The sequence below is a fragment of the Lepus europaeus genome, chromosome 10, assembly GCF_033115175.1.
Source record: "Lepus europaeus isolate LE1 chromosome 10, mLepTim1.pri, whole genome shotgun sequence".
NCBI lineage: Eukaryota > Metazoa > Chordata > Mammalia > Lagomorpha > Leporidae > Lepus > Lepus europaeus.
Window position 1 is genome coordinate 100,483,815 of NC_084836.1, and position 24,990 is coordinate 100,508,804.

A 24,990-nucleotide genomic window follows, 5' to 3' on the forward strand; every position below is an offset into this window, starting at 1 on the left:
GGAATCAAACTGCAGAAAATCTTGTTGAGTCTTACTGGAATTTCATTGAATCTACAAATCAATTTGGGGAGAATTGATGTTTTTACAATATTGAATCTTAAGAATATGGTAAAGTTCTTTATTTAGGTTTTTAAACCTTTCTCAGTAAGATGTTTTCTTTAGAAAATGATTACGTTTCTTTTATGGAGTTGTTCTCTGAGCAGCTTAAGTTCTTTGTTCCGAGTTCTGTTTTCCAAGGGGTAATGTTGATATGTTGTTGCTGATGTCCTGATCACTTGATTTCTTGTTTATGTGATCTTGAATCTCAAAACCTTGATGAATTCTCTTACTAGGTATGAGTCTCTTGGATTCAGTGTAGATGATTATATCATTTGGAAATAACGATACTTTTTGTCTGTGTTTTTAAAGATTTATTTATTTGTAAGGCAGAGTTCTCTTAACTCTGAGAAAGAGATTGTGCATCTGCTGGTTCACTCCCCAAATGGCTGCAATGGCTGGAGCTGGGCCGATCTGAAGCCTGGAGGTTCATCTGGGTCTCCCACATGGATGCAGAGGCCCAATGACTTTGGGTCATCATCGCTGCTTTCCCAGACACATGAGCAGAGAGCTGGATCAGAAGTGGAGCAGCTGGGACTTGAACCAGTGTTCATTTGGGATGCTGGCGGTACAGAAAGCAGCTTAATTCACTGTGACACAACACCAGCCCTTTACTGAATTATTATCAAGTGAAATAACCTTGTAACTGCCACTCAAATAAAAATATGGTGCCTGGGCCACAGTCTTCAACCCCTCCATTCCATTTTTAAATGACAACCTTTTTTTCTTCCTGAAGGAACTACTAAGTACTATCCTGACTTCAGAAAATAACTTTGGGGGCCGGCGCTGTGGCATAGTAGGTAAAGCTGCCGCCTGCAGTGCCGTCATCCTGTATGGGCACTGGTTTGAGTCCCAGCTGCTCCACTTGCAATCCAGCTCTCTGCTATGGCCTGGGAAAGCAGTGGGAGATGGCCCAAGTCCTTGAATAATTTATTGAGTAAACTGCCACTTAGATTCTACTGTTGATGGCCACTTTGCCTTGTTAACTGTCTGTGTCATGCTACTGTGTGTCCTGAAGTGTATTCCTCTAGGGAATCCAAGCCTGGGCCATAGGAGATCTGCATCTTTACAAACCAGCCTCTATCCTCAGTATGATTGGGGCCGTTTTCAGTGTCCCTCTTCCACATCCTCATCAGCAGTACTCTGTATTGTCAACCTTCAGTGTCTGCTGTTTTGCTGGGTCTGATCCCTTAGGGTTCGAATTTGCATTATTTCATGTTTTCCTTACTGTTGGTAAGGTTAAGTACCATCATGTGTCTAATGGCTATTTGATCACCTTTTCTTGGTTTAGTGCTTAATTCACACCTTGATTTCTTTAAAGATTCATTCACCTCATGTGTTAGTCACGTGCAGCCAGCGTCCCAGTCCCAGCCACTCCCACTTCCAGTCGAGCACCCTGCTAGTGCTCCTGGGAAGGCAGCAGAAGATACCTCAAGTCTCGGCCCTTGCCCCCCATGCAGGTGACTCAGAAGAAATTCCAGGTTCCTGGCTTCGGCCTGGCCCAGACCAGGCCATTGCAACCATTTTGGAACCAGCAAGTAGAAGATCTTTCTCTCTGTCTCTTCCTCTCTCCCATCAATCTGCCTTTCAAATAAAAAATTATTTTAAAAAAAAGCACAAGTCACTAAAAATGTTGCATAAAATTATCTTCAGGCTAGGTATATAAGTTGTAAATAAAACATAAATGAATTTCATATTTAGACTTGGCCACCCCCACCCCCACCCCAAGAGATCTCATACATATGCAGGTATTCCAAATATCCAGAAAACTGAAATGTGAAACACTTCTGGTCTCCTGGTCTCGAGCATTTCAGATAATGGTTACTTAACCTGTATACATTTTTTGAGATTTTTATGAGCAATGTACTCTCCCATTATAGTGTATGAACCTTTCAATACCATTTTCACTGTCACCAGTCATGTATGTATGATTTTCCCACACTCTTTGCAGAACTGAATTGTCTTAGTTTGCCTACAAAGAGTCAGAAATTAAACTTAATTTTGTCATTCCTAAACCATGGCAATCAGTAAGCATACTTATATAATTAATACTGAAACTTCTTTTAGCTTTTGATTCTGAGGGTTGTGTATGACCAGTAGGGAAGAGATAATATCAATTTAAGACAGCATTATTTTGAGTTACAATTAATGAAAATAATTGATAAAAACTTAATGTAGAGTTAGGTTGTCATGGGTTCCTCCTTTAAATTTTTGTAATAATTTAAAGAGGTAGAGTCATGATTTTGCTTACTCTTCTTCACATGCTTTTGTTCAAAGAAGACATTCCCCTCCTCCGTCTCCACTTCCCTCCTCTCTCTCCTGCCCTAGTATCCATACATTCATATTCCATCCTTCCTAGCACTGCTGGGAGACAGCACCTCAGTTCTCCTTGGAATGAGTGGACTTTAATTCTGAAATTATACAGCAAGTCAGATGGAAGAAGCTTTTGTTGGGTGAAATTTGGGGTAGAGCTCCTCTCTACACTCAAATCTTATTGCTGCGCTTATAGTTTGGTTTAGATCTTAAGCGTTTCCATTGGATTTTCTTATGATCTGATTCTTCTGCACAGGCTTCTTTAGGTTGCCAGAATGAAACTCCTAAAACTTGGATTATTCCCCTGGCTAACAGCCTTCAAAGACTGCAGAACAATCAAGACCTTATCATCTGCCCTCTTGGCTCTCTCTTTTTATGTATCCAATTCCTCACCCTCCATTGAAATCTACAGTTTCCTGAGTCTGGAATACTTCCTCTTGTTTCCTTCTCCTGTGTCTTCCCACTGCCAGCCCCTGGCCTCGTAGCTATCTTCCTATAAAGCTTGGCTAAAGCAACACACCCCTTGGAAGCCCTGCTCCCCCATCCTTACTCTCAAGAGGCCTGTGCCTCTTGCCCGGCTTACCGTCAGGCGCCCCTGCTGGCTGCCACAGCCTCGCATCACCCATCACTGAGCCTCACGCTGCAGCCCCTGGGCTTTCCTCCCTGCTTCCTTGAGTACCTTGAGGGTAGGGCCCTGGTTCCAGCTCTTTCTGGTTTGCCCTTCCAGGAACTGGTGCCCGGTAAGTGCTTAGTGAGGATCAAAAGAAAATTGTATCTAACTTTGTTGATGATGTGTTTGTGAAAAGAACTCACTGAGAGAAAGATCGATTAGAAGAGGATAGGAGCTCATCAGTATTTTCAGTTCTTCTTCTCCAGAAGCAGACACACTGAGGAGTGACTGCGGGGCTGGTGGGGTTGTAGGCTTTTGTTCACCTGAATTGTGCTTTGCTGCACAGAAGGATGCCCTGCAGTGGTCTCGCAACCCAGCAGCCGTGGAGGGAGAGGAGCCAGAGGACTCCGCTGACGTGGAGAGCTGCGAGTCCAATGAGGCCAGCACCGTGAGTGGTGAGAACGATGGTGAGTGTCCTGAGGACGAGGGGAGGGGCCCTGCAGTCACTCGGGACCCATATGTATTTTCCTCTCGCAGTGTCTCTTGATGAAACGTCCTCAAATGCATCCTGTTCTACAGAATCTCAGAGTCGGCCCGTGTCGAATCCCAGGGACATCTACAAAGCTTCCTCACAGGTGAGAGGAGAGGTGGTGACGACCACAGGTAGGCACAGGACAGGAGCCTTCCTCCTGCTGAGGGAATAAGTCTGGTGTCCACCTGTTTATATTAAAACTGGTCCATAGGGAAACCATTAGAACAGGCTCTCTGAAACCAGAGTGATCTCGTGTTTCTCCCGTGGCTGAGTAAATTCTCTTCATTTCCTGGAACACATGAACATCTAGGGCGAAGTATAATACAGTGTGGCGAGGACATGAGCCTGGGAGTTGGCATTTCAATGGCCCTGCCACTGACCAGCTGTGTGACCTTGGGCAGATTCCTTATCCGTGAAATGAGGGGGTACCAGCCCCTTCTTTCCAGCCTGCTGTGAGGCTCGGCACCATGACAGACTCGGAGCTCAGGAACATTGGTCTGTGGTCAGCGTTACCTAGTGGAGGTGGTTAAGCGGGACCCCTGTCTTCCGAGGAGAGGCAAAGTTAGTGCCGGGAGGGTGTGCTGTTGTGGCTCTGCAGGTAACTTGGGCCTTTATTCCCTCTGGGGAACAGGCAAACAGACAGAAGAAAAAGACTGGAGTGATGCTGCCTCGAGTTGTCCTGACTCCTCTGAAGGTAAACGGGGCCCACGTGGAATCAGCATCAGGTATGTGTAACGTCAAGACGGTGGTGCCTTCGCCTCAGGTCCCGGGGACTCGGCCTCCCTGTGTCAGCAGTCTCTGACCTTTAGTTCGGTGCGGTGGTCAGGAGGCCCAGCTCTGGAAGGCAGCACTCTGTGGGGTGAGGCCTGCTGGAGGTTCGGTGTTGGGCTCTGCTGTGTGCCCTCCTCTTTGCCTCCCAAGGCGCTTGTGAGGATCCATGGAGGATGGTGTAGTGCTGTGCAAATACGGTGGCGGTTTGGCATTCTTAAGGTGCTCTGTGAAAGCCAGACCAGGAGGTGGCGAGTTCTGGCCACTCGAGGCTGGGAGACAGAAGCGTGTGGGCATTGCTGGCCGCCTCTCAGGGAGAGCTGGGAGAAGTAAGCTTGTCCAAGAGCCGTGGGCGCGTGATGCTGTTGACCAGTGGAATGCTGTGCCTTCAGGGTTCTCAGGCCGCCACGCCGATGGCGAGAGCGGCAGCCCGTCGAGCAGCAGCAGCGGCTCTCTGGCCTTGGGCAGCGCTGCTATTCGTGGCCAGGCCGAGGTCGCCCGGGACCCTGCCCCGCTCCTGAGAGGCTTCCGGAAGCCGGCCACAGGTGAGTGGCTTGGCACTCAATTCTCTGCCTGTCAAGGGGTCCCTGCAGGCCCAGTAAGAAGACAATATTTCCTGCTCCAGTTCTTTTACCACCTTAGTTTTACTTCTTGGTTGGCCTTCCATTTTTTGTGTTTACTTTGTATTTTGGTTATTTCACGTGTAGCTAGACTGTGAGGACTCCTGGCCGGCAGAAGTGCTGCCACATTACTCCTTGTGTGCCCCTGCAGGGCCTGGCCTTGTTACTGCGTAGTGAGTGTCTTGATGAAGAACCCCGACATCTGTTTTCTTTCTCTGGTGGCCTCCTGCCGTGCTTGTGTCAGCATTGTAATCACTGTCAGACACTCCCTTTTTATAACTGAATCTGTGCAGTGGAAGTGTATGGTGGAGGCGCAAGCAAATTCAGTAGTGTTATACGTTGTGCACCTCCCACCCCCAGAAGAGTTAGTCGCAATGCTAGCGCGCTCTTTGCTATTGCAGGATTGATTTCTTAGCGCCCAAGTGCGGGGGTTTCTGTAAGTGAGGCACGTGAACGCATTAGGAAGACGAGCCTTGGCTTCTGAACCTTAGCACAAACCACTGCCTGTGAGAACGCGGCTTGCTGCTTTCCCGCCCATCAGCAGTGCTCCGTCTGGTCTCTGTGCTGAGTGGTTTTTCTTCAGATAGAAGTGCACTTGCCCTTTGACATTTCCGGGCTTTGAATGACCCTTCGTTCGTTCCTGCACGCACAGCAGAGCTCTCCAGCCAGTCACAGAGGGCATCTGCAGATCTCTGTAGTAAGCTAACTAGGTTTGCTTTTAGACAGCTTACGTCACGTCTGCACTTGGGCTTTGTTGAGCCTGTTCTCCAGCTTTGGAAGAATGCTCAGAACCTGCCCCCCTGCCTGGTTTTCCGGGGGAAGAGTGTCCGCTTCAGGCTGTGACACAGCACGGTACAGAGTGCTGTCCCAGGGCCCGAGAGCCCAGTGTCCTCTGGGGCGATGGCAATGACAGGAACCTGGAAGAGCAGTGGTAACACACTTAGGGCGGGCTGGGGGATCGAGCAGATCGTGTGCACAGGAGCTCGGGGTAGCATGAGTGCTGGCTCCAGCTTTTCTGTCAGTTGGTGTTTGCTTTTTTTGCTTTCATTAGCTGAAAATCTGTATCTTGCTTTAAAACATCACAGGTCAAATGAAGCGCAACAGAGGGGAAGAGATAGATTTTGAGACGCCAGGGTCCATTCTTGTCAACACCAACCTCCGTGCCCTGATCAACTCTCGGACCTTCCATGCCCTGCCATCGCACTTCCAGCAGCAGCTCCTCTTCCTCCTGCCGGAAGTGGACAGACAGGTGCTCCTGTGCAGCCTCCCCTTTGCCTCTGTCTGGGCAGGCTTCTTTTCTCTTAAGTTTCTGTATTTATTGTTCTGTGTTTTTCCCTTGATCCCTCAAGGTGGGGACCGATGGCTTGTTGCGTCTCAGCGGCAGTGCGCTAAATAACGAGTTTTTTACCCATGCGGCTCAGAGCTGGCGGGAACGCCTGGCTGATGGTAAGTAGACATCATCTCTGATGGCTGGAGATGCGTCTGCCTTGTCTCTTGGTATTTAAAACCCAAGCACTCATTTTTTTTTTCTCAAGAGAGATGGAGCAGAAGACAGCCTTTCCCCACAACATAAACAGATGTTGGTGTGTTACTGTGTCCCACGGTTCTGAGGAAGTAGGCAGAATATTTGGACTTTCACTATGCTGTATGTATAGGTCCATTCTGCATCTCCTTTTCATCTTTAAAACTAAACAGTGGAGCTGGTGAAGCCTACAGTGTCGGCATCCCACATGGGCACTGATTCATGTCCTGGCTGCTCCACTTCTGATCCAGCTCCCTGCTAACGTACCTGGGAAAGCAGCTGAGGGTGGCCCAAGTGCTTGGGGTTCCTGCCCCGACATGGGAGACCCAGAAGAAGCCCCAGCCATTGTGGCCATTTGAGGAGCTTCCCAGTGGATGAAAGCTCTTTCTCTGTCTCTGCTTCTCTCTGTAACTCTGCCCGTCAAATAAATAAATAAGTCTTCAAAACCAAGACAGTGACAGACACCTGTTCTTTCCAGTAATCGTGGTGGTGTAGTCTGGGAGAGTAGAGGAAGAGCCACTGCAGCACTGACACATTAAGCTCTGTCTTCTTAGGAGTTACCACTTGGAGTGTTTGTTAGCTGCTCTGAAGTTCATTTTGTGGGGAAACTACATGGAGAGAGTGTCGGGAGTACCCAAAGAACCCCCCTAGGCTTGATGGTTTCCTAGCAGGACTGCCTGCAGTCATGCTCAGCACGGAGATTTACTAAAGCAGGCACACAAAGCAGAAGCAGCAGAGGGAGAAGGTGCATGGGCTGAGGTCCAACGCGAGCCAGATGCCAGCTTCTGAGGTCCTCTCTGGGGAGCTGCACTGGGCTCCATTCCCCCAGCAGTGAGTTGCGACCACACATGCGCAGTGTCTCCAGGGAAGCTCATTAAAGGCTTCTTACTTGGGTTTCTTTTTAATTTGCTTTTTATTTGAGAGGCAGGCAGACAGAGCTCTTACCTACTGGTTCACTCCCCAAATGCTTACCGTGATCAGGGCTGGGCCAGGTTAAAGGCGGGAGCTGGGAGCTCAATCCAGGTCTCCCACACGGGTGGTAGGAGCCCAACTATTTGAGCCACCCCCACTGCCTGTGCATTAGCAGGAAGCTGGAATCTGGAGCCAGAGCTGGGAATAGAACCCAAGCACTACGGGATGGGATGCAGGTTTCTTACACACTACTTCAAGTGCCTGCTCCAGTGCTCAGGGTTTTCACTAGGGGCTGATTATGTATGGGAATTACGTGTAGGAAGCTGCTACCAGGTACATACATAGATTCTAGATACCCGAAAGGAAAGCAGATGTTCGGCATCACCCTTGTAGTTCTTAAAGACAGCATGGGCACAGAGAGCCACTCTTAACAGTTGGGGTGGTGGGAGCACTGGAGATTCAAGAAACCAACTGTCAGCTTTGTAAGTAGGGCTTCTTAAGGATAAGCCTTTGTCCCTGTCTGTGGTCACTGATTCCTGTTTGGGGAATAAGAAAGAATGATTCTTTTTTTTTTTTTTTTTTTTTGACAGGCAGAGTGGACAGTGAGAGAGAGACAGAGAGAAAGGTCTTCCTTTGCCGTTGGTTCACCCTCCAATGGCCGCCGCGGTAGGCGCGCTGCGGCCAGCGCACCGCGCTGATCCGATGGTAGGAGCCAGGTGCTTCTCCTGGTCTCCCATGGGGTGCAGGGCCCAAGGACTTGGGCCATCCTCTACTGCACTCCCTGGCCACAGCAGAGAGCTGGCCTGGAAGAGGGGCAACCGGGACAGGATCGGTGCCCCAACCGGGACTAGAACCCGGTGTGCCGGCGCCGCAAGGCGGAGGATTAGCCTAGTGAGCCGCGGCGCCGGCGAAAGAATGATTCTTTAGTTTCTTTATTATTTTGCTTTTTTTTTTTTTTTTTGAAAGGCAGAGTTGGAGACAGAACTTCCATCCACAGGCTCACTCCCTAAATGGCTGCTGCAACAGCTTGGGGCTGGGCCAGGCTGAAGCCAGGAGCTTCTTCCAGGTCTCCCACGTGGGTGCAGGGGCCCAAGCACTTGCAACACCCTCCGCTGCCTTCCCAGGCACATTAGCAGGGAGCTGGATCAGAAGTGGAGCTGCCAGGAGGTGAACCAGGGCCCTAAGGAAGAGCAACTTACCTGTGTAATAGACATGGTAGCTCTGTCCTGGGAATAAACCTGGTGTAAGGGGGGCCCAACTCCTGGCACAGGGCAGGTGTTTGGCATAGCAGTTAAGTTGTAGCTGGGACACTCACATCAAGGTGCCTGGTGCCAGTCCCAGTTCTCTGCTTCTGATGCAGATGCCTACCAATAGTGCACACTCTGGAGGCAGCAGAGGATGGCTCAAGTGCTTGGGTTCCTGCCCCTCACGGGAGACTCAGATGAAGTTCTTGGTTCCTGGCTTCAGCCTGGCCCAGGCCCAGCTGTTGGGTGCATTTAGGGGTGAACCAGTGGTTGGAAAAGTTCTGTCTCTGCCTTTCAAATACAAGGAAAATAAATAAATAAAAATCTTCTGATGTAGCAGAACGTAGAAGACTTGCTTATTCATAAGATAGATGCTAATATCCTAAATGTACTCACTAGCATAGTTTTATTTCTGTCTAGGTGAATTCACTCATGAGATGCAAGTCAGGATACGACAGGAGATGGAAAAGGAAAAGAAGGTGGAACAATGGAAAGAAAAGTTCTTTGAAGACTACTATGGACAGAAGTAAGGCACTCGGTGCTATGAGTCTTGGCTTTGGACGTTAGAGAGGACAGCGACAGATGGTCTCAAAGTCCGGGGGCTGAGGCGGGAACAGAATCTTGTGGGGGAGGAGAGGAGTTGTGTCTGTACTCATCATATATAGACTTCTTCCTAACAGTACAGCATATCTACAGTTTGTGTAGCATTTGTGCTGTGTCAGGAGTCTAAGTAACAGAGTGAGTATGAGCTGGTACGCGTAGGTTATTGGCAAAGGCCACAGCATTTTATGGAAGGAATTTGAGCGTCCGTGGATTTTGGTATCTGCAGGGGTCCTGGGAGGCAGGCCCAGCAGGCCCTGAGGCCCTGTGCTGGCCAGGAATGCAGAGCTGGCAGGGGTTTGGGTCATTTAGCTTTATGTCATTCACAGTGAGGCTGGTGCACATTTTTTTTGGTGTGGTTGATGTGGTGCACCACGCCGATTTATTTTGTTATGTGAAACCTAGGTGTTAATTATTCCTGTAAAGGAGACATGCCCTTTCTGGCCTCTCACTGATGCTGTGAATTTGGTTTGCAGATTGGGTTTGACCAAAGAAGAGTCGTTGCAGCAGAACGTGGGCCAGGAGGAGGCTGAAATCAAGAGCGGCGTGCGGGTCCCGGGAGAGTCGGTACGATCACAGCGTGGTCCCACCGCCCGGCAGCGTGATGGGCATTTCAAGAAACGCTCTCGGCCAGATCTCCGGACCAGGTCCCGAAGGAGTCTGTACAAAAACCAGGAGCCAGAACAAGCAGCGGTTGTTAAAGATGCCAAATCGATGTCACCAGACGTCCCCCTCTACAAGGATGGGGAGGCTAAGACTGACTCGGCAGGAGTGAGCAGTGCCCCAGTGCCAGGCCCATCCTGCGCAGCAGCTGACCCAGAGGGCCCCACGTGCCCAGGTGAACCTGTGGCTTCCCAAACCCAGACCGAGCTGGACAAGTCGACGCGGGCCTCTGCATCTCCAGACCGAATTCCCAGCTTGCCCCAGGAGACTGTGGACCTGGAGCCCAAGGATCAGAAGAGGAAATCCTTTGAGCAGGCAGCCTCTGCGTCCTTTCCCGAGAAGAAGCCCCGGCTTGAAGATCGTCAGTCCTTTCGTAACACAATTGAAAGTGTTCACACCGAAAAGCCACAGCCCACTAAAGAGGAGCCCAAAGTCCCGCCCATCCGGGTAGGAGCCTCTTTGCTTCCTGGATGTCAGATTGCCTTGGCAGGGCACGAGCTTGTGGCGCCCCTGTGCTGGGAAGAGGACGCTGGGGCCTGTGCGTTAGTTATGTGGGGACACAGAGCTTTCTACAAGAAAGCTTTTCTTGAGGCTGACTTAAGTTCAGGAGGATAAGATTCTTGACTTCTTGGGTTTTTTTTGTCCTAGAGGTCAGAATCCTCCGAGTTTTAAATTTTGTTCATTTTATTTTTACTTGAGAGGGAAAGAAAGAGCCAGAGTGCTGTTACCCACTGGTTCCTTCCCCAGATGCCCTTGGTCGCTGGGGCCAGCCAGGAGCTCAGTCCAGGTCTCATGTGGGTAAGAGGAGCCCAGCTGCTTGAGCCATCACCGCTCCTCCCAGGGGCTGCACTTAGCCAGAAGCTGGAGTTGGGAACTAGAGCTGAGGATGGAACCCAGCCACACAGGGTGTCTTTAACTACTAGGCTAAATGGCCTTTTTGGTTTTTAAATAATTTGTAAGGTACTGTCAGATTCTTTGCTGTAGTGACTCACAGTTCCAGCAGACACTAAACGTGGGAGTATGGCATGTAACAGTCTTGGAACTGAACCCTTTGAAAGAGATGTAGTAGTATCATGGACAGACATTTTACTATGACTATTTATTCCATTTTTTAAGATTTTATTTGTTTCAGAGGTAGAGTTATAGACAGAGGGAGAGACAGAGAGAAAGATCTTCCTTCTGTTGGTTCCCCCCCAAATGGCTGCAATGGCCAGAGCTGCACTGATCAGAAGCCAGGAGCCAGGTTTTTCCTCCCGGTCTCCCACGTGGGTGCAGGGGCCCGAGGACTTGGGCCATGTTCCACTGCTTTCCCAGGCCATAGCAGAGAGCTGGATTGGAAGTGGAGCAGCTGGGACTAGAACCGGCGCCCATATGGGATGCTGGTGCCACAGGTGGAGGATTAACCTGTGCCACGGCGCCAGCCCCGTATTTCTTTCCTTTTTTTTTTTTTTTTTTGCCAGGCAGAGTTAGAGAGGGACAGAGACAGAGAGAAAGGTCTTCCTTCCTTTGGTTCACTCCCCAAATGGCCATCACGGCCAGCACTGCGCTGATCCAAAGCCAGGAGCCAGGTACCTCCTCCCGGTCTCCCATGCGGGTGCAGGGCCCAAGCACTTGGGCCATCCTCTGCTGCCCTCCTGGGCCACTGCAGAGAGCTGGCCTGGAAGAGAAGCAACCGGGACAGAATTCAGCGCCCCAACCAGGACTAGAACCCAGAGTGCCGGCGCCACAGGCGGAGTATTAGCCAAGTGAGCCACGGCGCCAGCCTATTTCATTTTTAAAAGAAGATTATTTGACCCTCTGGGCCATGATCCCTAAATGAATAGAATCCAAATTCTGCTTTTATACTTCCTAGGTCGGGTCACTCAATTAAAACTGTTTTCCAATTCTTCTCTTGCAGATTCAACTTTCACGCATCAAACCACCCTGGGTGGTTAAAGGTCAGCCCACTTACCAGATATGCCCCCGGATCATCCCTGCCACGGAGTCCTCCAGCCGGGGCTGGACTGGCCCCAGGACCCTCACAGACATTAAAGCCTGTGCTGGGCAGGCCCGAGGGGCGAGAGGCCACCACTGCCATCGAGAGGCGGCCACCACTGCCATCGGAGGGGGGGGTGGCCCGGGTGGAGGTGGCGGCGGGGCCACCGATGAGGGAGGTGGCAGAGGCAGCAGCGGTGGTGATGGTGGTGAGGCCTGTGGCCACCCTGAACCCAGGGGAGCTACAAGCACCCCTGGAAAGTGTGCGTCAGATCTACAGCGAACACAATTACTGCCGCCTTGTCCTCTGAGTGGGGAGCGTGCCCACGCCGGAACTGCCGTGTCCAGAGCCAGGAGGGAGGAGGAAAGCTGCTCCCTGCAGAGGCTCCCGAGCGTGCTCCCAAGCGGGCTGGAAGATGCCTCTCAGCTCCCCATTGCTCCCACTGGGGACCAGCCGTGCCAGGCTTCACCCCCGCTGTCCTCCCAAACGCCGGTAGCTGAGAGATTGGCAGAGCAGCCTGAGGTGCCTCTAGGTGTCAGAGCCGAGTGCGAGTCTGGGACCACCTCCTGGGAAGGTTTTGAGGAGCAAGGGAGCACTGTTCTCCGCCAGAGTGGGCCTGTGGAGTCTTTGACGGAAGGTGCTGTGTCTGGAGGAGGAGCTGAGCAGGCTCTCCGTAGTGGTTCCGCTGTGAAGGACCCTGTGTGTGTGACCCCCAGTGCCACACCTGAATCGTCCTGGACCGAGTGCCTGCAGGACAGACCTTCTGATGCCCAGTTAGGACTTGGTGACTGGAGCCTGCTCGGGAGGGAAAGTGATCCCAGCCGAGCAAACGTGAAAACCGAGACTCTTGCTTGCAGCAGTGCTGCCCCGTGGATGCCTGTCCCCTCGGGCGAGGAGGGAGTGAGACAGCCCGCTCTGGGGTCCGGAGAGGGCACACGGTCTGGCGAGGCCCAGAGCGGAGAGGCATGGGAGGGAGCTGCTCCCTTCGCCCCTGCCCTGTCCCGGGGGCCGGCAGCTCCGGAGGGGCTGGGTCCTCCCCACAGCCTTACTTCACCCTGGCCGGGCCCACCTCGAGGGGGCCTGGACGGCTCTGGCAGCAGCTGCAAACAGGTGGACGTTGAGAAGCTGGAGAGCAGCGGAGACTCTGAAGCGCCGAGTCCTCACAGCGAGTCCACCGACACGGCCTCCGACGTGGAAGGCCTGCTCTTCGAGGACAGCCGTGAGGCCGACACCAGGGAGTCCGCGGTGACAGAGCGAGCCTCCGAGGGCCGCGAGGAAGATCATGCCTGGGACCAGTCCGCCCCGCCGTCCAAGGGCAGTGGTGACCTGAGCGTGGTTCCAAGGACCCACGGGATGGCTGCTGCGCAGAGCTGGGTGTCTCGAGTGTGTGCCGTCCCCCACAAGATGGCGGACTCCCTGCTGCTGGCCAGTGCCGAGTTCCAGCCAAGGCCCGTGTGCCTGACCAGGCCGGGGGCCTCTGTGGAGGTCCCTAACCCGCTGGTGATGCAGCTGCTGCAGGGGAGCTTGCCGCTCGAGAAGATCCTCCCTTCAGCGCACGGCGGCAGCAAGCCAGAGTCCCCGCAGGGACTGCTTCGGCGGGGTCCTGGGGAGAGCGGTCGCCCGGTCAGCAGGAGCAGCCCCTGTTCCTCCCGGGCTTGGAAGGAGCCTGATTTGCCTGTGAGCTGTGCAGCAGGCACGGGGCTGGCCAAGATAGAGGCTGCTCAGGCTCCTGGGGCGCTCCAGAAGGTTACCAAGACAGCCCGAAACTCAGACTCCCTACGTCCAGTGACTTCTGGGAAACTGGAAGAAATGGATTCCAAAGAGCAGTTCTCTTCCTTCAGCGTGGAAGACCAGAAGGAAATCCGTGACGTGTCCCACTGCGGAAATCCCAGTGCTGCTCCAGGCAGAAGCCCCGGCGACCTCACTACCTCGAGAGCACCCTGTGTCTCACCTCCCAATGTGACCTCCTTTGCTGCCGAGCAGGCGAGTTGGGCCCTGGGTGATCAGAACAGTGTTGGAGGCCAAGGAAAGAAGCTCTTTGGCTCTAAGAATGTGGCTGCAACTCTTCACTGCCCTAGGCCTGTGGACCTGACCCCACTGCCTGCCGAGGTCCCTCCAGTCTGTCCCAGCAGGAAGCCGGGGCCGAGCAAAAGCTCCGTGTGCAGTGGAGTACAGGCTGCAGGGGAAGGCTGGGCTCCAAAGCCGGCGCCTGCCTTTGTTGGCAGCATCGTGAATGAGAAGGCTGGGGGGGGAGGGCCGCTCAAGGCCGACACCGAGAACAGCAAAGCTGCCGGGCACAGCCCTCTGGACCTGGTGGGCCCCTTGCCAGGGACGCCCTTCGTCATGGGCCTGCCTTTCTGGAGATTTCCCCGGGAGCCGGGCAAGGGGCTCAGCCAGCCTCTGGAGCCTCCTTCCGTTCCCTCCCAACTCAACATCAAGCAGGCTTTTTATGGGAAGCTTTCTAAACTCCAGCTAAGTTCCACCAGCTTTAATTACTCCTCCAGCTCTCCCAGCTTTCCTAAAGGCCTTGCTGGAAGTGTGGTGCAGCTGAGCCACAAAGCAAACTTTGGTGCGGGCCACAGTGCATCGCTCTCCTTGCAGATGTTCACGGACAGCAGCGCGGTGGAGAGCATCTCGCTGCAGTGTGCGTGCAGCCTCAAAGCCATGATCATGTGCCAAGGCTGCGGTGCATTCTGTCACGATGACTGCATCGGCCCCTCCAAGCTCTGCGTGCTGTGCCTTGTGGTGAGATAATAAATCATGGCCATGGGGAAATTGTATAGTCAGTGTGTGTATTTGGAGAATGGTTGATCTTGAATCTGTATACAGAATATCATGGATCTAATAGACTGTCTAGGCAAGAGCGCTCTTGCCACCCCTAAAATTTATCATACTGAAGCCTTCTGGTCTCGCTGGAGGGAGTTCCTAGCGGGCAACCCACAGGGCTGCCCAAGGCCAGCCAGCCTGAGCCCTCGCAGTCACTGCCTGGTGTGGCCGGGAGCCTGCCTGACACCCCAAGGGACTGACTGGAGACGGAGGCGAGAAGGGGGTTCTCTGCCAAGGGAGCTCCCCTGCCCGCACTGATGAGAAATGCCGGTCTCCCACTGCCCCTCCCTGCCACGTTCTCTTCTGCTACTGTTCAGGGAGGTAACGGTTGGGGAAGAAGCCGCGGAGGGTTAAAGTTACTCCCAGCATTGCCCACCAGGGGGCTCGAGCACCTGCTGACCAAGGGCCACAGCTGAGTCATTTGTAAGTGACAGTTCCAGTTTGACCATTGGTTCTGTTGCTGAAGCCAGTTTGAAATTTGTCTCCGTGCCATCTGCTGGCCTGTGGGGTCTTTTGGAGCCTTGACGATGGGGTTGGGGAGAGGAGCTGTGTGCTGTGATGACGCCACCTGCAGACCCCGTGAGTCGCCCGCCAGGCGTTTGCAGGTGACTCGCTGTGCTCGACACGCACCCCGTTTCTTGGACTCTGTGGGAGTGGGCCTCTCCGCTCGCCTGTGTATGTGAAAGTCATTTACATTTCAAAGCAGTGTGTGTTTCTTATTTTTATATTTTTAACTCTACTCTTGGATGTATAAAGTGAACCTTTTGGCTTCTGTAAGTATGCTCTATGCACCTCTGATGTTTTATCACGTATTTATATGTTGTACACAGTATGGCCGGTTCTGTAAATGGATGTATTGTACAGAGAACACGAAAGTCTCTTCCTTACTTGGTGTTGGCATCATTGTGTGCACATGGTGTTAAGTCCTTCTCTGCACCTGTCAGAGGCACTGAGTGTTGTGCTCCTGACGTGAGCGGGCCGTGGCTTGACTTGGGATTGGCCAGCTTGGCCTGGCACCCTGTCGAGAGTCCCAGGGAGTCTGCACAGCCTACAGAGCCATAGTTCGCCCATGAGCACACCACTGAGCGAACGCAGCCTGTCCGTTTCTCTCCTCCTCCCTCCTCTCCCCCAGCCTTTACTGGCTGCTCGCTGCCGTGGGTGACACAGCACCACCACCAGTGTGCAGTGCTTCTGGACTTTGGGTGGGTCCCCAGGTCAGCCTCCGTGCAGGCCTTCCAGATCTGGCCCTTAGGCCCACCTGGCACAGCAGTTCCTGGGCAACTGGGCCCCTTGGGACCTACTTTGACCACAGGTTTGGGAAGAAACGAAGCCGTGCCTGCCCCGTCTCTTCCAGCACCTTTACAGCAAGTAGCTGCCCCTGGGGGGGGGGAGGGGTGTATGCATGTGTGTGCGCGCGCCCTCACCGTGTGTGTGTGTGTGTGTGTGCGCGTGCGTGCGCGCACCCTCACCCTGTGCCCTGCCTTCTATCTTGTGTCTTCACCGACTGTGGATTGAGACTCCTTGAACTTGCGTCTGTGCGCGAGTGCCTCTGGAGGAAGAAGGAGATTTGTGTGACTCGGCCGCATCTCCCTTCACCTGCCAGGCTCTCACGCACTGCCTCCCACGTTTATTCTGATGTGGCTGTCTTGCATCCGAAGCGCAGGGGAGGAGTTGGTGATGAGGCGGTGACATAGAATGCTCTGCTGGCCAAGCCTGCTCAAGAGTCTGCTTACTGAAGACCAGGAGCGGGGGCCCCGAGGGTGGCCGGTCCCTTTCTTCCTTTGGCTGCTCCCCGTTTGAAGGTCCAGCTGGGTGCTTGTCGTGGGGCCGCCCAGAGGAGAGCACTGCTGTTGCATGTCTCTCATGGTATTGGAAAAATAAACCTATACAACCAGCGTCGTGGAGTCGGTGATCTTGCTGCGGGAAGCTGAGGCTGGCACGTGGAGAGCTGGCCAGGGCAGTGCAGGCAGGTGTCCTCTGGGGACCCGCCCTTGTGAGGTCAGCCAGCCCTGCGGCTGCCCGGGGCTGGGCGAGCTTGGCGCTACGTGGACAGGAATTGGGGGTCTGAGAGCGATGAGTGCTGCCCGCCAGACTGCACCTGGGAGGTGTGGGGGCGTGGGGGTGGCAGGGTGTGCCTTGAGAGGCTGAGCACCAGTTCTGTACTGCAGGGCTTCTCGGAGTCCGAAAATGGGCGTGAGAGTCTTGTCTGTGTTAACAAGCTGCGAGTGGGGCAGGCAGGGGGAGCCCAAGTGTGTTTGCAGGCATTCTCCCCCGTGGACTGGAGAGAGTACAGCAGCAGGCCGAGCCGCGCTGCCACACACAGTGCCCACATCTGGGGTGGCCGGCAGCCACCTGCTGGTGGTTATGGGAACTTGTCAGTACTCCTGTCAGACTCCATTTGCCCACCCGTGGCTGTGAGAGGTAGGAGGCACTGGGACTCAGGACTGAGGCATCGTCTGGCTGTCTGCGTCTCCTCAGGGAGGCGGGAGAGTGTGGCGGAGTGGAGGGCTGGCTCTCAGTGGAACCTACGTAACCTGTGTGCCAACTGTCCTGACTCTGCTGGGCCACTTGGAGTATAGTTCCTGCTTCTGGTTGGCAGTGCTGCCTAGGAAATGGCTTGGTGACCATCAGCTTGCGCCAGGCCGAGACAGGTGTGTATGGCCACTGCCACCTGCCTCACTGCCTCCCCTACCCCTCCCTGGGAGGGGAGCTGCTGGTGGGGCCCTGTGGGCTGTGGAGCTGACGTGTGGCTTTGGTCTCCTGCTCCGGTAGCTGAGTGCGGTCCTGAATGTTCTGTGCAGGAGGCTTACTTGACTCTTGGTGGAAAGGACAAAGAGCCGCACTCAGAATATGGAAAGAAAATTGTCTTGCTCGCCCAGCAAGGTATCATTCATTCATCTGACATCTGCCCATCTCGAAGTGAGAGCCGGCTGGTGAGGGCTGTGTGCGTGCTGAACAGTGGCCTAAATCCGCCGGGGCTACCTGGGACCAGCCCTTGATGCCCTTGTGTGGGGGCGCCGTCGGGACCCACCGTGAGGGTGGGACTTGCGACCTTGATGACGGGAACAGCACCCACCCTGCCTCTCGGGTGCCGGGGGTGGGGCGTGCTGGCTGCGGGCCAGTATTCAGTACATCTACGGCAGGCTCATTTCGGGTTGATAATTGTGTATGGCACACGAATGGTGTTAACAAATACCCACATGGCCCCCAGCAGAGTGCAGGGTGAGTGGCGCTCCCCCCGTGGGTGCAGCTGCGTCTGCGTGGACTCTTCCCCCAGGGATGCACCACTGGCCAGGGTCCTCAGGCGCCCTCACAGCCGGGCCCCGTCCCAACTTCTGGCTGATAAGCCTGAGCCGGGCGGTGTCTATACGAGAAGTCGTTAGGGAGGAGACGGGACTTTGTAAAGGTTTTGCCTAGGTTTCTCGTAGCTTCTTAGCTTCCTGAGTGCGTGTTAGGTTTCTTGAAGTGTGTGCACGGGTGTGTGTGTGCGTGCGTGCACGGGTGTGTGTGTGTGCGTGCGTGCACGTGCTCTCCCCCCGCCCCCCCCGAGTGAAGGGAGGTTTGCCTGTCGGCCGTGGAGTACCTTTTAGCTCACTGTTGGGACAGTCCGGCGGATGGTGTCCTGTGTCCACCGCTCACCGCCCTGGCCCGCAGCTGCACGTGAAGAAGCCTGCCGGGGATGAGCCACCTGCCTTCTGCCATCGATGGTTTTTCCCAGGGATCTCAGCACAGCTGCACCTTTCCTGCAGAAGAGGTGAGTGTGTGCATGGAGCGGCGTGTTCCGGAAATGTCCGCCCTGGCTACCGTGGGTCCCTCGTGCCTCAGTGAGTCTCGGCAGGGGTTGTCTGGGTAGGACGAGGAGCTTCCATGGCATACTGGGCGGGGAGGTGAGCGTCCAGGTGCTTCCTGCAGGCCCAGGCCTGCCTGTGCGTGCGTGTGTGTGTGGCCGCCGTGCGTGCCCTCTGTACAGAGCCCCAGACTGCTCCCCACCCCCTTTGGTCTCTTAAACCTGTCATGTGTTTTTGGCTATTGCTTGGGCCAGTGTAAGAGAAAAAGAGGTTCTGGTAAGGGCCACATGGCCATGCAGGCACCCACACGTGCAGGTTCACCGGTGAAATCGTGCACTTAACTCGGCTGTTTTTAAGCCTGTGTTTGCTGCCAGCCACGCGCCTGTGGTTTTCCTTAAGGCAGACCCTGAGTGCCTATGGAAGATGAAAAGCCAGCCTGCACCCGGGGGCCCCTGGGAAAGGGCCCTTTTGTTTCCGAGGGGACTGGCCAGCAGGCCCTGGGCTGTTGCAGCGAGAGGCCAGGGCTGGCCTAGCAGGCGCTGCCCTGGAGTCCGTGGCTACTGGCTGAAGTCGGGCACGCAGCTGCAGGTGGGGGTTGGGGTAGGGCGGTGGGGCGGCGAGTCTTACTGCGGCGCTGGGCACCCGACGGACCCCTGGCCAAGGCTGGTCTCCTGCCCTTTCTAACGGGTGGGAAGCTTGCCGAGGACCAGGTGGCTGGTTAGGAAAAGGCGGGCTCCACCAGGAGAAAGCCGCCGCCATGCCCAACGAGGCTAAGGAGGGTGGGGCTGGCTGGGGGCCGCCGGCGCCGGACACAGTAGAAGGAAGCGGAGCGCTGGGTTTGCCGTTCAGTGTTTATTAAGTAGATTCAGTCTTATATATGATATACAGTTCAAGAGGAAAAGGATTCCACATACTTAAGAAATCAGTGCATTTAGCAAGTAATACCATGGAGATAACAGCTCGATTAACAGCTCATTGGTCTTTTGTTAAGTGGGGGAGAGGAGGTGGCCTGTGCCAGTCATTCCACAAACAAAACGGGTTAGTCGCATCACGGAGAGAAGACACGCTCTAAGAATTAAAATATTAAGCCACGTTTACCGGGAAAACTCACTATAGAGAACACAAATCGTTTGTCTGGAGAGCATTGAGGAGGAAGTCCTCACCTGCTTAGAAGAGCCACGTTAAGTTGCATAGGTGCATAGCTGTAAAAATATAATTTAGAGGTGAAGCCATCCAGTCAGAGTCACCGTGAAAAGGCGGTGCCGTCCACCGTCAGCTGCAGAGCCGCGCGCTTCTGTCGGAGCCAGCTGCCTCCGGGAAGGTCTCGGCGCCTCGTCTCGCGTGCGCACTCGGCTCTTCCAAAACGGATCTACATGTGCCAGGGGATCGACGACCTCATGGGTTGTCCCCAAGCCCTGGGTGGCTCGGTCCTGAAGGCCACGTGAGGCATCGTGAGCGTCCCGGGGCCAGGCTGCTGGAGGACGGGACTCCTCCTCCCCCTGACCCCAGAGGGCTCTGGCTGCCGCTCCCAGGCGCTGCGCAGCGAGGCTGGGTTCCACGGGTGCGTAGTTGTTTTCCTCTTTAGGTGGAAACGTAGGTGAAAAGCAAGAGGTTTTTGTTGCGTGGCTTTGCTAAGCAGATGAGCGTAGTGAGGTGCAGCTTCCTCCTCAAGAGGGAGTCTTGCAGAACACAGGGCGCGGGGCTTCTGTACATGTAAACAGTACACTTTCACTGAGTCCAAAATTAGGAGCAAAAATACAAAGGTTCACATTGGTCTTAGGTAGATACAGGCGGAGATGGGTCGAGCTGTTGAGCTCAGAAACAACAAAAAAACAAAGTTTCTAAAGCACCACTAAATTATATAAAAATCAGACCACGGACGGATTGAAACAGGTGTTCTGGTGAAATACTTTACTATCTCGTAAAAAGTTTTACAAAAAATTACAAATTAAAAGTATCAACCCTCTGAGTTCAAAGCAGCATTTTGAAAGTGAACTGGTGGTTACTCCTGTGGCCGCCCCTGGAGTCCAAGTGGCCCTCGGGGTGGGGACGGATGAGTGCCACCTGTGGGAAACCCTCGAACCCCCCTAACCCCTGCCCATCCTCCTCCCCCTCGGCGCCGTCCTTGGGGACAGACTGAGTACCACTGAGCGGTGGCGGTGACGTGGATTCCAGTTGGGTCACCCCACAAGACCCAGTGGCCGCTCCTCTGCACCCCTCCTCCCAGGGTCAGCCCTGCAGAGACTCGAACGGCTGGTCCCCTCTGGTGTTTCCCTTTGACTCTAGGACCCCACATGGCTGCTTTGTGTCCTGAGTCCCCCCACCCCCAGGGCGGGGCGCTCTCTGCGGTGGGGGTGGCGGGACAGCAAGCTGGGCGCTCTGTCCACCTCAGGAGTATAGGGAAGGGGTTGAAGCTGCATCTTTTAAAACAAGTGAAATAAGTCCCCTGACTGAACTAGCTCGCGAGTCCATCGCACCACGTCACCTGCTCCTGCTGGTGCCGGCTCCTTTGCGAAGGGGCTCCCCGGGGAAGCCCCCTGGGGCCATCGCCACTGGCACTCCGCTTCCCTTTCTCTGAAAGCCCACATGGCCGGGGCCTGTGCTCTGAGCGCGGCCCTGGGGCACGGCGGCATGCTCTGCACGGGAGGTGGGAGGAAGCCCCTTCCCCAGTCTCTCTCTCCTGCCTGCCAGGAGACGCAAACCGTGTGTGCCCAGCTTGGCACTGCCTCTGGGAGAAGCGACATGTTAAGCAACCGGTACCAGGAATGCTAGGGCGGCGATTGTCTCTGCCAGTTCTTAACATTAAGATTTTCACAAATTGCCTGGGGTCACATTTTGCAAAAGATCTAATGATTACTTTGCAATATTGTTCACACACACACAAAAGTATTTACACAAATTCAAACGTCAGGGGGTCGGACTGAGCAGGTGGGGGGTGCTGTGTGGACAGTGGGGTGGGAGAGGCCTTGGGCACTAGAGTTTGTGCTGTGCTGAGGGTGCATCTGGGTGTCCCGGCCCTGGCCAGAGGCCTGGGGGCGGGGGCGATCAACTGGAAGGCAGAGGTGGTGTGGCTGGGTCAGGTGTTGGAGGCCACGAGGGGGCGGGGTAGGGGAACGCGGGCTGGGAGGGAGCCCAGGGTGGGGTACCCCACCTTGTGGTTTCTGGACACGAGGCAGGATGGGGCGTCCACACTGGCACCCGTCCTGCCCCTCCTGAGGGGTGGTCTGCCACGGTGCCAGGAGGCAGTGGCCGCAACAGGCAGTCAGTCGGCTGCAGAGAGGCTGGTCTGGGGTGGGGGGGCGGGGGGCTTGGTGCCTGCTCTGGGATCGAGTGGCGCGCTCTGGCCATCCTAGGGTCCGCTCGGCCCTGACTCCCTGGGGGCCTCTTTGCTCCGCGGGGTTGGGGGGAAGGCAACAGAGGGCTCCTGCCAGCTCTGGGCAGGGCGGGCAGCAGAGAGCTGCTCTCATGGCTACGGAGTGTTGCACGGAGAGGCCCCGGGGGCCTGCTGAGGTCTGGTGAATCCCTGGTTTTAGCAGCACTGGTAGGTATTGCACTGAGCAAGAGGAAGTGCCTGTCACGGGGGAGGAAACCGGCCAGCTTGCTTTCTGCCCTTTTTCACACTCCAGGGGTCACAGGGTCTCCTCCAGGACGGGCCCCTCCAGAGAGAGGGCCGGTCCTGGGACAGCCCCCGGTGGCTTCTCCACTTCACTGATGACGGGCGAGGGCACAGGAGCTGCGGTCCCACTGGCGCTCTCGGCTGCCTGCCAGCCAGGGCTCAGCCTGACACAGCGGCCCCTTCCTTCTGAGCTACGCAGAGAGGCGCTCAGGCCTGGCTCCCTGGGCTCCGGTTCCGGGACTCCCGGGCGGCCAGCTCGAGTGGGGAGCAGCCGTTCAGAGCAGGCTCAGGGCACGTCCTGGAAAAAGCCCACGCTGGAGTGTGAGGTAGAAGACAGGTGACCATGGGACCGGGGCTTCCGCACAACGGGGCGGGGGTGCCTTTTCTGTTCTGCTTTGCCATGGGTGTGGGGAAGGTCCTCCTGCTTGGTGGCGTCCCTGGGACGGCCCGGCTGAGGGCGCGGCCAGCCAGCCCCGGCCCGCGTCAGTGTAGTGCTATGCAATGTCGGCTACAGGGGTACATCCTTCTGATCAGACACACACAGACTGGCAATCTGTACAAACACAAAAGAATCCATTTTCAGAAAAATAAATTACTAAGGGGAGAGGAAGAAAGGGTCCACTTTGTTTTTCTCAATAAATATGCAATTCTGCTCACCTAAGACTTGAAAGGTAATTATCTGGGGGTGGGTTCTAACGTCAGGGTCCACGGGGCTGCGTCTAAGCCAGCTGCAGCCCCAGCCCCTCCAGAGCGGCCCCGCTGCCTCTCCGAGCAGCTCAGAGCACCCGTGTGGTGAGGTTCCAAACAAAGTGTCCTTGTGCCCAAAGTCTCAGGTGCTAGGAGTGCTCCTCTGGATCCCGCCTCGTGCAGAAAGCAAGAGGTACCAACTGGGGAGGCGGGGAGGCGGGGAGCCGGGGCCGGGCCGCTCGGGCGCCGCTGCGTCAGTTCTGCTGCAGGATGAGGTTTTCCAGTTCGTCGGCCGAGCGCAGCAGGAAGGCGGCCGACTCGCGGTAGCCGGCGATGAGCTGCCGCACGGCGCTGATCTCCGTGGGGCTCAGCTGTGCCGACGACATGGTCCTGCTGGTGCTGTTGCTGGAGGGCGTGGGCGTGGGCGTGCTGGAGGCTGAGGAGGCCCCGCCTTTCATGCTGAGGTCCGTGGGCCCTGCGGAGAGGCAAGGCCGTGAGACGGCAGGGGACCCGCAGCGCCCTCTCGCGGTCCTGACCTCCAGGACTTGGGCAATGGGCCAGGGGGTTCTCCATGTATCCCACGCACGGTCCTGCAAGGGAGGTGCCCAGAGCGCTGTGGCTGCGGGCGGTAAGCCTCTTTCTGCCACGCTCTTGGGAGGCTGTGGGGGAAAGGCTCCACCACCCAGGGCCTGGCTGCCTGCCCCCACCCACGAGGACAGGGCTCCTGCCCAGTATGGGGCTCTCGGGGGACAGAGCCCGGAGTGCTCAGCAGGGAAACGCCTGGGGAGGACCCTGGAGAGGGAGCCGGCACCCAAGGCTGCACCCCTGCACGCCCGCGCCCAGGAGATCTTACGCCGTGAGGCCATTCTGGGTCCCAGTCACCTCCCCACTCCCTGGGAGGCTCGGATGGCCAGGCGCGCCCATTCCTGCATCTATAGTGGCTACAGAGGGAGATGGACAAGCGAGGCACTTGTCATGGGAGACACCCGCACCCGAGGTAAAACCTGGCGATAAATTATGGATGCCGGGAAGGCAGGTGCAGCCCAGGACGGAGCAGCTAGTTGTGGGGGTGACTTCCCTTCTGACCAGAGAACAAGAGCATCAAGGAGGTCCCAGGACCCGCTCAGTAAACAGTGTCCTTGGAATTGAGAGCTGGGGGTATGGACGTGGGGAAGGGGGGCTGCGCACTGCGGGGGGACTCACTGCCGCAGGACCGGGCGGGGACGCAGAGGACATGGGCAGCTCTTGCCCTCTAGCTGCGCGCCACGTCCTGTCCTCGCCCCGTCCCTAAGTGGCGGCCCTGTCACTGCTTTCCTTCCTTCCCTGGGGTGGTGGCTGACACCTAGGGAGGAGATGGCCCCTGCTGCCCCTCCCAGGGCCAGTCTGCTCGGGTCGCCGGCGAGCAGCAACACAGGCAGAGCCGGGTTCTAAGCTGATTTGCATCTTCAGATGGCAACATAATGAGCCACCGACCCAACGGCCCAGTTGAGGAGCTAAACCGACCGGCCGTCCCACGGCTGGGGCGGGGAGGCAGCTGCCTCCCTCCAAAGAGCCATCTAGGGGCTGCTCATGCCTCGCTGGCCGATGTGAGCAGGGCAGGCAGCACCCTCCCAGGAGCCGTGCTGGGTGCCACTGGCCCTGGGGCCTTGGCACCCACCCCATCTCGTGCTGTGCCGCCCCACTGGCCTTGGCTTCGGGGATTAGGGCCAGGCAGCCTCCTCTTGAGGTTAAGAGGCATTAGGAAGGGATGAGACGCTAAGCCCAGGCAGGAACCCTGCAGGGACCTGCACAACCTCCCCACTTCCAGGGGCCGGGGGCCAGCGACAGTGGTGGGGGCCTGGGCTTTGTGCCCCGAGTAGGGACCAGCCCCCTCCCTGGCTGAGCAGCCGGAACAGGGCTCACGGCATTCTCGGTTGTGTTCAGTCCACACCCAGGACCAGGTGCCCCAGCACCCTGGCGTCCTCCACTCCTCCCACTCCTCGATCCCTAGCCCTGTGCCACCCCCAGATCGCTGCTTCTGCCCTGTCTCCCACACTCAGCCCTCTCGCCCCCAGGGCGGGCAGAAGGATGGCGATGGCACAGTCCATGGCCCTCTGTGCTCAAAAACCCACCAGGGCTCCCCTGCAGGCACCACATCCAAGTGCCCCGCCCAAGAGGCCCTGGGCCCCCCCCACCCCGGGCAGCACCAGCCAGCTCTCCGCAGGCTGACACTACTCTT

The 24,990-nt window shown here is 55.8% G+C and overlaps 2 protein-coding genes across 11 annotated transcripts in view; one reads left to right on the top strand and one right to left on the bottom strand.

Moving 5' to 3' along the window:
* The window catches only part of ASXL1 (ASXL transcriptional regulator 1), an 83,459-nt gene extending 66,888 nt beyond the window's left edge, over positions 1-16,571 (top strand). For 3 of the 6 annotated variants that reach the window (XM_062204018.1, XM_062204014.1, XM_062204020.1), the window contains 9 exons: positions 3,366-3,486; positions 3,557-3,654; positions 4,183-4,276; positions 4,712-4,864; positions 6,025-6,188; positions 6,289-6,385; positions 9,038-9,143; positions 9,694-10,327; positions 11,778-16,571. In XM_062204018.1, coding sequence (XP_062060002.1) covers positions 3,366-3,486; positions 3,557-3,654; positions 4,183-4,276; positions 4,712-4,864; positions 6,025-6,188; positions 6,289-6,385; positions 9,038-9,143; positions 9,694-10,327; positions 11,778-14,609 — 4,299 coding nt within the window. In that variant the 3' untranslated portion in view covers positions 14,610-16,571. The remainder of the gene's footprint in view (positions 1-3,365; positions 3,487-3,556; positions 3,655-4,182; positions 4,277-4,711; positions 4,865-6,024; positions 6,189-6,288; positions 6,386-9,037; positions 9,144-9,693; positions 10,328-11,777) is intronic. The other 3 variants (XM_062204017.1, XM_062204015.1, XM_062204019.1) reach the window with 3 other exon arrangements.
* Positions 16,572-19,311: 2,740 nt separating this feature from the next.
* Positions 19,312-24,990, bottom strand: part of NOL4L (nucleolar protein 4 like) — a 114,798-nt gene continuing 109,119 nt past the window's right edge. For 4 of the 5 annotated variants that reach the window (XM_062204021.1, XM_062204022.1, XM_062204023.1 and 1 more), the window contains one exon: positions 19,312-23,247. In XM_062204021.1, the coding sequence (XP_062060005.1) occupies positions 23,027-23,247 (221 nt within the window). In that variant the 3' untranslated portion in view covers positions 19,312-23,026. The remainder of the gene's footprint in view (positions 23,248-24,990) is intronic. The other variant, XR_009867089.1, reaches the window with a different exon arrangement.